Here is a 15,408-nt window from a genome sequence, read left to right as displayed (position 1 = left end):
TTGTTGAACCCTCGACATTCGTACGAGTCCATAGGTAAATCGTTGTTATCTGGACAGTGATAAACCCGTGAATGGAGTTCGCGCCTGCTGGACGAATGAGCGAGGGGAATTTAGAGGGTGAAACCACCCTGCAGGCTACGGGATATCACCGATCGCCAAATAGATGGCTCTGTTTATGCGCATTGCTCTTTGCTCGCTGAGATTTTCAGAGTCTATTTTGAGGATATATAAAGTAGAGTTTAGTGTTTCGGATAGTTCTTTATTGTGATAAATGAACACGACGTTCGTTAATTGATGCGAATAAAATTCTTCATACGAGAAACGCTTTCACTCTGCCGAGTAGTAGCTCGTGTTTTTGATCTTCGTTTATACGTTTACTTTCCGCGCAAATAATAAAATTCGACGATAATTGAGGCTCTTTAAAATTAATATAACATGTTTTAGTCGATAATAAATGCAGTATTAATGCTATATACTTTTAAAAGTTGCTTGCGTGTTTACGTACAGTAATTAACAATAGGTAACATTTTCTAGAAAATGAAGAAAAACGCTGAAGTCGATCCATGAGGTACCAGGCGCGATTCTCGCGAATAGAAACGTAATTGAATTTTCCAGGGCGCGCACGCGAAAGTTGGTTTCACCGCCCTCGAGGGGTGGTTCCGTTCGTCTCCGTATGCTGGAGGGGAGCATGCAAACACCACGAGATTAAAGGAACCGTCGTTCCATGCCGTAGTTCGAATCGTGGCCTCGAGACATGCCACTAGCCAGCAAACCCTCCTATAAATAATCCACACTCGATACACTAATATCTAAACGTGTAAATATGTATACGTATACGTGTAAAAGTTTCACATCCATCGGAATTACAATCGAAATTAATCGTTATTAAAGTACCGACGATATATCAATGAAAATCTATGCTAATGTTTCACGAGCGATCAGACTTTTTCGATTCACGGAGCAACGTGATAATTATCAGAGCCGATAAATTGTTGTGCAACGCGCTCCGTAATTAAAATAATATATTATTTGGAAAGGAATGCCTACGCGTAATATTCGATACCTTCATCTATTCGCCGAGGAGTTCCAGAGGAAAAAGGAGCGTCCAATTACCGATATTATTACTAGTACTATTAATTATAAAATTCAGATAGCTCGAGGTTACACCGATCGATCCTCAATAATTATCTTCGTATTCCTGTTAACTATTTTCCTGGCACCATTCTACGTGCAAACGTATTCACCATGTTAATTCACGTAAATCGATACACGACGAAATTCCACGAGAAATCGTTACGAATCGTCAAACAGTGGAAAAGTTCGATTCGTCCCAATCCTTTCTCGCGTGGAAGTTGGCATAAGAATCGAGGAAGAATGGAGCGTCCACTGGTCGGCGCGAGGTCAGCGGCCATTCTCTGATGATATTGATTAGCCGACGCCCTTAGTTAGCGCCAGCTACACTTTCTTTCCTCTTCTCCGTGTCTCCCACAGTACTTTCCGCGAATGCTCGCCGTCCCGACCACCCTCCGTCGTTCGAATCGCCACGATGGACCTCGGTTTTCACTCTCTTCTCTTCCTTTCTTCTCTATCTCTTTTTCTCATTTACCGATACACGGGAAGTTCGCTTTCTCGCCCTCGTTAGCGAGTAGGGGCGCGAGATACCGATGCGATGGAGAGAGACGGATCGAGGCTAAATCATTCATCAAGCAAATAAGGGGCTGACTCACGTCTCACGCATGCGGGATTATATTTGCGTGCAGCTTTCGTCACGTATGTTATAGCCAGGAAATCCTAACTATCTCGATAATATTTCGGTTCTTAGATTCTTTTCAGGGGATAGAAAATGAATTCCCGATTTTATCCTACGTTTCCGAGTACAAATATCTGTAGCTGAATATCTTTTTTTTTATCTATTTTGATTTATTTATCATTTGAATAGGCATTGTTCCATGAATATAGTTGAATATGACAGAGTATAAGCTACGAGTGAGAGTGCATTCGTAAACGAAAGGAACTTCGCCGCTATTATAATAAAAAGCAATGCGATCGACTCGTGAAAGTTTCGTGCAAACAGACACGAAGTATTAATGAAAAGCGTGTAACGGATGCATGGTAGAATATTTGGAATTTCAGAGAATACGATATATCTCGTCCGCGAGAACTGTCCACGTTGAAAGCGTTATATGTCCGGGGTGTAATTAGACACTGCGGACTGGAACAACATCTAGAGCTCAGCATTGTTCCCAGAAATTAAGGGAAACGAGGGAAAGCCGGGAAACTGGCAGGAATAGGGGATTCGGAGGGTTGCTAATTACGTGGACTCTTGAAGGGGGAGAAGCCATTTTCTGCGCAGACACAAAGGCCCCAGCGTTATATTAATACAGCGAGAGGGGAAATTTCTTTTGCAATTTGATCCTGATGCTCGATAGTATTACTTGTCTGTAAGAATAATTTCTGAACGGTTGTTGCCTTGAATTAACAAACACGTAAATCGTTATTCGACTCATTATATGTACCAGTGTATATATTAACATGGCCAGACGTAACGATCGTATTTAGAAATATTGTAAGAACAAAAAATTTCCATAGGGACTAAATAAAGTTCGAAATATTGAAGACAGCAAATGAATGCTAATTTTTGTGTGTCTTTCGCAGGTAAAGTTTGGATAGGCGATAACGAGGTCGCGTGGCGGACCGAACAGTCTTTCAAGAGGACCTCACCCTTAAATCCTTGTACCACCACGACTACTACGACAACGACAGGTGGCGGAGCACCGGCACACCCCCACCTGTCACCACCTATTGCCGCCCCCGTAACCACTCCCGATCACAGAAGTCCCAGCAGTCTGCACGTGAAACTCGGTATTTCTCCTGGTAAGTGAAAATTCTAAGTTCCTCCAAAAATTTGTCGACTCCCCACGCCTCGGTACTAATGTGGGTTAACTATATTTCTTTTATCAATCGTTCTATCTTCTCGTAAAAATATCACAGAACCACCCGGGAATTTCATTCTTTAAACAGTTGAAATTTTCGCGGAAATTTTAGAATTTAAAAAGTAAAACTAGACAGCGAAAGAAAAACATTCACGCGACTATATGCAGATACGAATTTTACTACGAATAGATGTCAGCAGAAGATAGTTAAGTGCTAGGTAAAACGATCGGGCAAATCCACATAACTTATGCTTGCAAATACGCGATAAGATCGATCCCGACGCGATCCACAGAAGAAAGAATCACTCCGATGGAGAACTGTGGCAGCACTCCGAAAAACTGGAGGGTCAGCGGCTTAAAACGGTCTTAAAGCGGGGCTCTTTAAATAATGCAATAAGCTTGATGTCATTTGCCGGACAATGGGAGTGGGGATGTTCCTTTTAGGGAAAGGTCCATCGAAATTGTCCCTCGCAGGTGCTCACTTCCGACCCTCGCAGGCGGCTCAGCCAATCACGATGCCTCGATTGGCGATTCTCGTCCCGTTTCTGTTTGTGCCAATAATTGTCGACAATAACCATTACTATTTTTATGTAGCGTTACTTTGTTTCTTCAGCAAACTTGACGAAATTTATTAAAGTATATTTGATCTTCTTAGATCGTAAACTTTTCGAAAGTAAGCAATTTGTTCGAGCAAGTAAGTACAAAGTAGGTATTTACGTGTATATCAACATTTCTCAAAGATAATTAAATTCATAAATTTTTAATCTTAATAAGACTTCAGGTTACTTTAATATCCCATGCCGAGATTATATTTGTCTAATTTTATACACTTCTGAAATTACACAGGAAAACAAATGGCATAGTAAAACAAATATCACGATAAAACAGTTTAAATATCTTCTCATTTATGTCAGGGTAAGATTCTCTCTCTAATAGCTTCACTTTGCGTGGAATATTATTAAGTTCTAACCATCTTCGAGGGATAAAACCGAGGAACTTTCATTCTCATCGTCGTATCGAAATACCGTGCTTTAGTCATAAAATGATACCAGACTCGGAAAGTTATCCACGTTTCCCCCTATGATATTCATATATTCTCGTCTCTAATTAGAAACCGCGATAGAAAAAGATAGGTAGAGCGGAATAATCGTAGATTATTGCCGGAGGCGTCGCGTTGGAAGTGCGGCATCGCATCACGCCGCTATCGATCCGTACCGGAAGACGGTCCAACAAAGTGGAGGAACTGGAGGAAGGCGAATTCGCTCCGTTGCGTTCGAACGGTGGCTTCTTTCGTTTGCTTAAATAAACATTGCTCGAACAATAGCGTGGGGGCCCCGATCGGGGGCCTCTTTCGCTGTGGGTAGTTGCCGCGAACGGGAAGCCAATGGAGGGAGCCTGGGCTGAATCCTCTTCCTCTTTTTCCGTGGAAAAGAGAGGAAGCGGCATGTTTAATGCATCGTTCAACATTTCCATGTCAAACATCGCTTTGACTCGCGGAATTTAAAACCGTCTGGCCGGCGCGCACACCAACGTCCAGCCAGGCGATACGTGTGTGCGAGCTGATGGGAAAAACCGGCCATCTTTATTTACCGTCGAGCCGCCGCTGGACAAGGTGCGCCGAGGCTCGATAAGGGCACCGATCGATAAGGGTCGAAAGTTGAAAGCCGCGTGGTTGTAACGCGAGACGACCTAGCGTCTTCGTTCGTCGTTTGTTAGCTCATCGGGATGTTTTCGAGGCTGTGTGTATATAGAACGACGTCTCGCGTCTTTTTATATCTACGAACATTTATAATTTTCTACTAAAAAGTTAGTTTTCACTAAAATTTAGACACGTAAGCGGATATTAATGGCAAGCATTTTGTCGAGCGTCTTAAATTTTTGCATTGAAATTGAGAAAAGTGGCGACAGAGGCTACCAGGTTGTAAAGATAAAACGTACTTCGTTATCCTCTCCCTGTTTCGAACGATTCGTTGCTTTCGAACGATGGTAATTTTTTAGTGTAAACCCGAAGATCGGAGGAATTGTATCTTTGCATCGGTATATTTTATCAAACTTCTATAGACATTTAAGAAGGACGAAAGGCAATATAGGAGTGGTATTTCGATCGTAGTCTCGGCTTTAAGAGCGGATACAGGCCAAAGAGCGCGGTCCTTCCGAGTCTATTTGCCTCGCAAAGCTATCCCGCCTAGCTGCCAAGTGTGTTTATTCGGTATATCAATAAGGACGAAGTGGACGAAAGCGAGGACGAGGTTCCCCAAGGGTTTCGTCCTCTTTCGTTGCTCGTCTCTCTGCCGGACAGCTTGATAACATTATGTTTCTTGCGCCGACATATGCACTGGCCGGTTTTTGAAGAATGAGGGATAGAACCCTAAAACGTTGTACCGCACCCACCGTGGACACATGTCGAAACGATGATCCTTTCGGCTAGGAAATCGGTATGAACCCTAAAATGGATCTGTGAAAATCTATAAATCATTGGAATAATTAAAAAAATGGGTCAGGGGTCCATAACTCTATCATAAACTAGAAAAAAGATAAATGACTTTTTCCTTGTCAAGGTTCCTTGTAAAGGAAGGTTGACGCTTTTTATAGATATCCATATGAAACGTCGAAGATTATGCCATAGTTACGGAATTGCGGTTGGTCGATATATAAATTTTTATAAGAGTAAACGCATCGCTCTTCCGATATATCATCCATCGGAACGACAATTCTTCGAAGCACGTATGCGCTGTAACCATAGCCTTCCTCGCTCGTTAATTGGTTATTGAAGCCAAACAAAAGATAAAATTAAGAGGCACGCGGAGGAATTACGGACAAATGCCTTTTAAAAAGTAATCTTTGAAGTCAGTGAACTGTATAACGTAGTCTCGTAGTGTGTAAATTACCCTGTCCGGTTACGGAAGGATCCTTTCTTGCCGCTCTCGGATGTATCTCTCCCCTGGGACTATCATTCTTCGGCCTGGGCTCACCCTCTTCCTCGTAAGGTATTTAAATTCCTTTTATTCGGTCAAGCCTGGGCAAATTATTTCGCATACCAATTTATCTCAGCATATTCAATATCAAATAAGAAAAATACATATTATTCGCTTCGTAATAATCTATCATGTCGTCGATTTGAAGTTGATGGTTCGATGTACTTAATCTTCGAAGTATTTCGAGGAACTTTCCGAAATTTCCTCGGGAACGTGTTTCAATGACGGTACGAGGCCGTTCGTATCTCCATTTTACCGTGTAGTTTGAAATATCGAGCAGCGGCCATATGCGAGCCAATAACCACGGCTACGCGTCGTTGGTGTACGCGAACGTTTCATATACGGCGGCGCAAGGGGCGCGTACGGGGAGAGAAAGGGTGACCCCGTGAAATATTGGCTACATAGATTTCAACCATTATTGCCGCGTGTAAAACACGGCGACATTTGGCGCTAAATCGATCAGGCTGCTCGCGCCGCGTCACTGCTCCACCCGCGAGGGGCCAAGAAACTTTTGTGGATTGGCAGAATACTTTGCAGTCTATCGCGTCGATTCTCTGATATATTATCGCTGATATAATATTACCTGTTGACAAGAAACTAGGTACAGTCACGTGCATTGCTCTTATTATCTCTCAACAAATTAGAGATTAGTCGATACACAAAAGTATTGATTTATTTTCATTCAAAGAGCAAAAGCGACATCGAGCGATTAAAGCTGATGATTTGAAAATTATCAAGCGTTTTCTACACGGTTCTGATTATCAGACCGCAGATGTTTATGCAAATTTGTACTTTTACGAACATAATTAAAGAAATGCAGAGATTTATTTAACCCACGAAATATAAGAAGTACACTACGCTTTCAACGTCTTACATATCTTTGCCTATCACATGCAACATGCGTTCTATGCGTTATTGCAGCTATAAATTTCCCATGGATACATAAACATTCACAGTCTAATAATCACAGAGTATTCTAAATTTCTTTAGATATGATGTTCAGCGACGAGAGACTGCGATGAAACGCCGTGAATGGTCGTTGCAGGGCGCTATGTATTTATGGAAGGCCGTGTGGCCGCGGCCTAAGAATAACAACGGATAAAGTATTCTCGCCATGAATATTTCGTATCTTCTATGGGGATCTCCCAGCTCGAACGTCGTTCAAATTGAATTCTGATTTAACTGGCCGCGTCTTGCCAGCACAGAAATATCCTTTGCGCGGTACTGGCGTCGCTTTCAGAAACGAACAGAAAGAGGAAGAGGAAGAGGAGAAGGAGGAGGAGGAAGAGGAGGATGAAGAGAAGGAGGTGAAAGAAGAGGCCACGGGTTCGGGGATCGATCCTTTACGTAGGAATTTCCTTCGAGACGAGAATCGAAGGGAAAGATCTACGCGGCGAGTTTCGCAGTTTCCGCTAGCTAACGCTTTCTGTATTTTTCTCTGTCTCTCTCTTTTTCTCATATAAGTTATGTGATTTATCGTCACGCAGTTAAGAGCCCGGATTTATAGTGACCGAAGTTGCACCCAAGTTTTATGGCCGGTCGAATTGTTTCGAACTGCGCTGAAAGCTCTCTCCTTCGCCTTCGAGCATGTTCTCGCGCGATGAACAAGCTCGAAAATTCAATTAAGTCGAGTGTGAGACGTTCCCAGTTTGACGTTGGCGCTTTGCTTGCAAAGTCCCAACTAAGGAAAAATACGTTTATTTGAATCAGCTAAGCACGGAACAATCAAACTTGTCGTATATTACGAGACACTGTTAGTCTTTGATATAATGGAGAATGAGGAAATATTATCAATTACTTTTAGCAAAAAAAAAAAAAGGCGAAAAACCAAGAAGGAGAAAATATAGTGTTATAAGAAGAGAAATAGTGTGACACAAATGAAGATTCTACATAGGTAAATATCCGATATAGATAATAGCATCTCAAGATCGATAGAATTCGCGCGTCACTACTTTCTTCTTCGATAATATGTAGTATGTAAGAATGGAGGAAGATCCAAGTGCCGAATACCATAATACGTTAAATCAGCGTTTTATGCACGTTGATCCCATGAACTGATCGTTCGAGCTGCATGGCGGAAAAAAATGAGATGCACGGCGGTAATTGATGACCCGCTTTAATAAACCGAGAGACATCGTTGCGGCAGAAAGCTCGAGGCAGTCGCGTGGACTCGAGGCGCGAGCAGCTGCTCGCCGCAAATTAGTATGGGGCTATAAACGATAGCGGTTTCGACAATGTTCGAGTAATGTGTGGCTTGCATCGGTAGTTTAATTAAAGAGTTAATTAGGTTACGACAAAGTCGCGTTATTTCCCTCGAGAATTTATCTACAAGTCGTGTTACGTCCTCGTTCTGTTTCCCCGTGAAACATCGTTCGCATTGTTTGCATTTTCGCATTATCGCATAACGATTTAGGTTACGATTTCTCATTAAACATTAATAAGCGATCTCTTGGAAAACACACACATGTCGATCGCGATATTTATGAAATGGCGTTGTAGGGATCGTGCACAAGCCAACGATTTTACAGCATATTTCGGAGTGGAGTCGAAAAGAGATCGCAATTATCCCAAAAATTTATAATAACGCGAGATTTACCATAATTAATCGATTACGCCGGGACGTGCGTTGGCTCGCGAGGCACCGCGCTAGCCGAGGGGATTTTTTTCAGATCATAATTTTAGATAGGCCGCTCGCCGTTCCCGCTGACGCAAATGGCGGCGTGTAGGCAAATTGAGGTGAGATTGGAGGTCAGCGCGATTCACCGGCCGCGGCTCGCCGCCTTGTGTACCGGGCGATACAAAAGCAATTTGCAACTTTGCTTCCCTTTATCTTAATTCTTGTACGAAAATCTTGGAGAGAAGCAAAGAATAAAAGCATGAAAGCAAACACTGAGAGAAATAATGTTTCTTTTCGCATCGCTGCAGACGATGTTATCGTACATCATTTTATGATACGATGTCTAGGTTCGCATGAATTTCGAGTAGCGAAATGGAGATTACCACGGTGAAGGAAACGATAGCGGGAGAATAATCTGCCGTAGGACGGTTCAGCCATCAGAATCGTGGAACAGGATCCAGGGATGCAGATTAGCGAAAGAGACAAGAAACACGCTTCTATCCCCGTGGAACAGCTATTAGCATCGTGATCGCCGAGGCCTCTATTAATAGCGAACGGAGAAAAAGGTCTGGCGGAGGATCGATTATTTTCTTGTCTCGGTTAACGTCACCGTTAGTTCACCGGGATACTTCTCCGACGTTGTGCACGCGTGATGACTCTATTTTACCAGGGGGTAGCACCTTTTTCCACTCTCTAAATTACCCGAATCTTCTTTGAAACTGAGAAAGAAACTGAAAGAAACTGAAATTTCGCGAGAGCGAAGCATGATAGGAAATTATATCGATACACGAAGCGTTTCTGGGTGCATGCAAAGAGAGTAGATAAGAAAACGACGCTATAAAAAGGAAGAAACGAGTCTTGGAACGTTGTCCGCCGCTCTATTCGAGCTTCCTGCGATCCAGCGGATGCGCGTGAATACGTAACGAACCGAACCTTACTCTCACGTGTTTCCTCCGCGTCTGACAGCCTCTGTGCAAAGAGAAGCCATGGAAGATAAACCGAACTACTAATTAAGCCACCAAGACCGCTAGAGAAACCCTCGACTCTTCTATCCTGAAACGTTCGATGCGTGGAAGCACAGGCTAATTCCTCGTCTTTCCTATCACTGGATCAATCGTGACTCGATTCAACGGGATTCCACGGCTGAAACTGGCCTCTGCCAAATCGAGTAACGCAATTTCGATCGGGCCCATGGACGGCGTTAATATTAATGATCGTGCCCGACCACGTATTCCAGGATTCGTTTTCTTTCGACGTAGCGTTGATTTATGGGGCCATGGTTTTGCGCTCGTGTCTCGTCGGCCAGTCAAAAGAAGACTACCGTTTATTGATCAAGATTTATCGATATGATGGAAATATTTCTTTGAGCGGTTACTAAGAAGCAACGTTCATCGAGGATACATTAGCAAGATACCTTAACCATGTTGTGTACGTTACCAGGAAAGTAACGAAGAATTTCGAGCATGATGCTCATATTTAATTCGACCTTTGGATTTCTCATTTTCCACGCTGTACGAAGGATGAGGAAGGAATCACCCGGTACGTGAATCGGCGCGAAGCACCGCGTAATACCAAGGGATCACGGTGGACCGGCTAACGTGATTATTATAAAGTCAATACGTTGCTAACTCATCAGCCGGCTCCGCCCTCTAACAGCCCGGTAATATGCACCGGCCAAGAAGTCAGTTACGCTCTATCAGTGCGCTCTTTCTCTTTCTCCTTCCACTCCCTTATTTCTTTCTCTCTCGATCTGACCCTTTTCCCTCTCCTCCATCGTACACACATCGCGTCTCTTCGTTTCGTTGCTCTTAACTTTCTTCGTTGGCTCGACGACGACGTAGCGTCGCTCGGTCTCGCTTCATCGAGATGGAAACACCAAGTGTGTCTACCTACGTCGAATAGGCACGTAAGTACCGACCTACGCGTGCAACCTACCGTACGTATAACCTACCTTCGGCCTGCTGTTCCTCTCTTACTCTTTCTTCTTTTATCTTTTTCTTTTCCTCTTGTTCTCTCGCTCTTTCCATCGTCCGCTTTTGCACGTGCAATACACGCTCCGCGGTACGGCACGACGTATCTGGCGGATCTCGAACGAGCCGCACGAAATCGCTGCCTGCAATTACCCCCGAGAAATATATTACTTAAGGATTGCTCGCTAAGAACGCAGACGATAAGGATGCTTCCACGTCCGGCGATCACGGTCCCCCGCGTGAACTCGCACTACGTTCGACTCTCCTCACTACTGGTTCGTTCCAGGTTTCCTCTGCGTAGCGGGTAGGTTTAATAGGCTTCGATCCTGCGTGCATCTTGGCTTCGGAGTGACGGTGCCTCTCGTAGGAAATCGGAGAATTCGAATCCTTCGGTGTTCGGCATTCTCCGAATTGGTCAGCTCCACGGTAGCTACTTTAGAAAAATTTGTCGATGAAACGGAGTCCAGAATTTTTATTTTCGGAAATTTCTTCGATCAATTAGTACCGTTGAGTCATATGTACAATATAAGTGACTGGAGTAGTCTGCGTTAGATTTGAGTTTAATTTAAAGAACTAAAACGTATATACGAGTGCCATTGATTAACTCTATCGTGTATTCCGCTCAACGAGTCTCCTAAAGCCCATACAACCATCGTTCACGAATCGTTCGTCTTTGATTCAAATTTAGCGCCTCGGACTTCGAGATCCACCGATCCTACTCGAAAAGTAACGCGATCTATGGAAACGATCGAGGGTTATCGGGCAGTCTCGTCTCTGTGATAAATGCGTGCAGTACAACGTGCAACTGATAACGTAATACGCGAAAAGGGAAAAAGTAAAAGAGGCGAGAGGGGCTGGAGTGTCTGTTACACGCTTTACGGACAGCAAGGAACGCGTTATTACAGCCAGCTAGAGGTGCCGTGCGAGGGGAGCAGTGACTCTTTTCCCCGGCAACGCGAAGTTCAAGGTCCGTCCTGGGTTGGGTCGTTTCATTCATTCGCGTTGGATAGCGAGCTGTGTGTGGTTGCCCCAGCACGTTGAGGAACTCGTGCGCGGATATAGATCTAGTTGCAATTTTTCGATTCTATTTGTCGGTAGAGATATTTTATAATTGCTTCTGCTAGACACACACACACACACACACACCCACCCATACACACTCTTTTGAAAGTTTGAAAGCAACTTGGAAACCTTGTTCGTACTTCCTAGCGTAGATTTCTGGTTCGTAGGAAAGGTACTATTCAAAAGATAAATGAAGTAAACTCTACCGCAGTATCCTTTCTTATTTTATTTTAAGTTAAGGAGCAAGAATTATTCACGGGCTCATAAGACGTTCTAAACAAATTCCATAAGTATGCTTTTTTCTTTCGTTTCAAATTAGAAACCAAAATTCATATTCAAACCCTAGCAGCCTAGAAACTTTTCCATCTTAGAAACCAAAGATTATTGCTCGGAAAATCTAACGAAACTTATCGTTCGAACAAATGTTTAATATATCTAAGATAAATAACAGACGTCAAAGAGACAGATTGAACACCCAAGTTCCTACCGAAGCAGCAGGTTGAACGGCAGACGCGAGAAAGTTTGACGAAGTGTTCGCACTTAGGGAGCGTGCGTATGGACAGGTTTCCATGGTTAATTTCGCGAACACCGCGGCGATCGCGGCCCTCCGTGCGGTCAACATGCACACGACGACACTCGTGATGCAACAACATCCTCTCACACGTCCTTCGATCATCTCCTATATATGAAGTCCATCGTGGCCAAACGGAGAAAGATGAATTGAACGAACCGCGTGTCGGTGATGGTGTATGGACGCGTGTGTGCTCGGCCGGTCTGTGCAGGGTCAGAGGTTAAGCGGCGTGATTGAGTCTTGCTTACAAGGAGCCGCCCTTCGTTGCTGCTCTCGGTTCCTACCTTCTTCTTCGTGGGGAAGGAAACCATAATGCAATTTAAGCCATAATGCTTGACTTTAAATTGAAAAGATTGCCCGGGGGATGCGAGGGAGCCCGACTATCGTAGCGGCCACGGAGGCGGTGGTGCTGATTCCGTGCTGCGGTTCCAGCACCAGAAGGATGAGGTCGCTTTCAAGGAGGGATGTATCCATTCTTCCACCACGTTTCTGCGTTTTAACACACAGGACTTGAAAAACGCTGCATGCGTCTGATGCGGTTTTCAGCAGCTTACGTCTAGCTGGCCGCTAGGCCAACAATCCATTGTGTTCGATATTAACTCTTCTATCTTCCTTCAGTCACTTTCGACTCTTAGAAAATTTCTTAAAACATTAAACCTCTTTTTCTCGATCGAAACGAAAGTAAGGTCGACAGATAGAAATTCAAGGACATCGTTGATATTTATGCTTCGAAAAGATTCTGCAGCCTACCAGAATGTGTTCTTTCAAAAAGTGCACTGCATGAAGTCTTATACGGCGAAGTGTGAAGAGGAGAACGCGTCTTTTTTACTCGTGTACCTAGCAACTACACGTCTATGATCATGTTCGCGCCTGGGCTGATCGACCTTTACACCTCTCGTAACCGCGTGGTCACCACCTTCAGACTTGGACGACGGCGATTAGCGTGAATCGCTGGCTTCGCGTGGAGCACACGTTGTTTGGACGCAGCAGATGGTCGACTTCGATTTAAAGATTTTTCGAGATCCGGACGAGATAGCTTAGCTGCTTTTCCAAGTTGATTATTCTAAGATGAGTCTTTGCTCAGATACGAAGGATGATAAGGGAAATGGGTGGGTTAATTGCAGTGAAAGAGAGAAGATTATTCCTAGTGAAATTGCAACGTCAGCAGGTGTCGAGGGAAAGGAATTTCCGCCTGGAAGTTTCGGAGATCTAATAATTTTGAGCAAGGAGTCGAACTTGTTCCTTCGATTGGCAAACTTCGCCACGCGGTCCCGCTGACCAGTGGCCATCTGTTGGGTCGTTGCTGTACTGGTTCTACCCTTCTCCCCCCTCCCCTGCCTCGCCTCGCTCCAGCTTACATTTCCAATCAATAACCGATTGAACAACCCCCTCTCAACCCCCATCTGTTAGCCCCTCGCATTCCTGCAAGCAAACGGCCAAACAGTCCTGCGTTCCGCGACTCGAGCATGTTGCTTTTCTTGTCCCTGGTGGTTCTCCGAGAATAACGAATACATAATTGTGCGAAGAATTGTGATCGATGCTGGTTGATGGAAGTATTATATAAATTGGAAGTATTATCTTTCAATGGGCGTAAAGAATTTTTAATAACAAGACAATTGGTCTCCATCTACGGTAATTGGAATTATTATTGACTGATGTAAAGTAACATAAAAAGTGTAAAGTATGAAGCTTGTACCAGAGAAGTCTATAAAGTTTCCATGAAAAATTGTGAATTGTTTCAATAATTCTAGCGCCAACATACAGTCACAAGAAAATAGAATATTGCAAGAAGCCATACAATATAATCGTCGATTTCAATATACGTCTAATCTTCATTCCGTGGAAGACTCTAAAATTTCTTATTCGATAATCCCAAACACATGTATAATCAAGGGTCAGATTTTCGAACAGAAGGGATCTATAGATCGTAGATCCATTTTTTCGAAGATCAAGAATAGCGAAACAGGGTGGTTGGGGGTGTCGAGATGATAAATCAGATAGGTGGCAGCAGCTGGTGCTCGGGAAATTGCTTGGCCATTGTATCGGGACGTGTTATTTTGGAAAATCATCTCTCGGCTCTTTGCCTGCTAATTTCGGTGGGCCTTGTGCCCGAAATTATTACCTACTTCCTGGGTCGCGGACCTGCCGTTGGCCGGCAACCCTCGGCTCGGGCATATGGAATCCAGTTATGGACAGCCTATCGGGTTTCTTCCGACAAGCTACGCTTTGCCGTTAATTGCGATCGCCTTCTCTTAGTTTCCCTGTTTCCACAATATTTTCTCTACTACATCGAACGTTCCTATGACCTGCCATTTTCTGGGAAAAATTTGGAAAATTGTTGTCGGAACCATAATTGATACATAGGTGTCCAAGTCCTTCACCATCGACTCTGCTAGATTTTATTTCTTACTAATTTAACGCTAGAACAAAGTCTTGAGCTATAAATATTTCTTTTTACCGGTCTACAGACCTAAAGTTAAGGGTTGAAGGAATGTCCAAGAGAAATGGACTTCCCGATGGAAGAGTAGATTCGCAAATATTGCAGAAACAAAATATTCGTAGTTCTCTTTAGAATACATTAGAACCCATTAGTTACCATTAGAAAAATAATTATTTGCTTCGACCGTCATCTTTTTCTATTTACACGGTTCTAGAAATATTATCGTAATCATGAAACCGTTTCCAAAAATCCAAACGTCCTGGGACTTCAAAGTTCGCCGCCACTGAATATTAAAAATTCCAGCAAATATCTAACAGGTCTAGCGGACCTTTACCATTCACGGGTCTCCCTTGTATTCGCCAAATGCATAGATATGTAAATTCACTTTCTTTCCGGCTGAATGAGGCGGACTGTTGAAAAATGTCGGGAACTATTCTCGTGGAAAGGCGACAGCAGGCTACACGTATCTGAAACGTGGGCCTGACGGTAATGAGAGTCTTAGAGATCTTTAGAACATCCTCCCGCATTAGCATGTAGAAGGATATGCCGATCGGGCTGCACAGGTTTAGAATGGAAGATCGAAATCATTTTGGTCTTTTCAGGTAGCCTTATGAACTCATTAAGTAGTTTTTGTGGTCGCCTTTTCAGCAGTTGATGGGCCGACGTTGTTTCTTTTAAAAAATTCCCAAAGATTCTCGAGAGGCTATAATTTGTTCCGTTGCCGAAATTACAAAAATCATAGATCATTGTTTTTCATGAACTTGCATATTGGGGAAATAGAAGGTCGCAATACTACATTTTCTCGATCAGTTCCACGTTTATTTTATTTTCCCCGTTTCA

At 43.5% G+C, this 15,408-nt stretch overlaps 1 protein-coding gene across 2 annotated transcripts in view; it reads left to right on the top strand.

Moving 5' to 3' along the window:
- The window catches only part of LOC122566542 (POU domain, class 2, transcription factor 2-like), a 124,475-nt gene that overhangs the window by 62,498 nt on the left and 46,569 nt on the right, over positions 1–15,408 (top strand). For both annotated transcript variants that reach the window (XM_043723958.1, XM_043723959.1), the window contains exon 3: positions 2,656–2,874. In XM_043723958.1, the coding sequence (XP_043579893.1) occupies positions 2,656–2,874 (219 nt within the window). The remainder of the gene's footprint in view (positions 1–2,655; positions 2,875–15,408) is intronic.

This window comes from Bombus pyrosoma, linkage group LG4, assembly GCF_014825855.1.
Source record: "Bombus pyrosoma isolate SC7728 linkage group LG4, ASM1482585v1, whole genome shotgun sequence".
NCBI lineage: Eukaryota > Metazoa > Arthropoda > Insecta > Hymenoptera > Apidae > Bombus > Bombus pyrosoma.
Note: the sequence above shows the minus strand (reverse complement) of the source record. Positions and strands in the feature narration are given on the sequence as shown.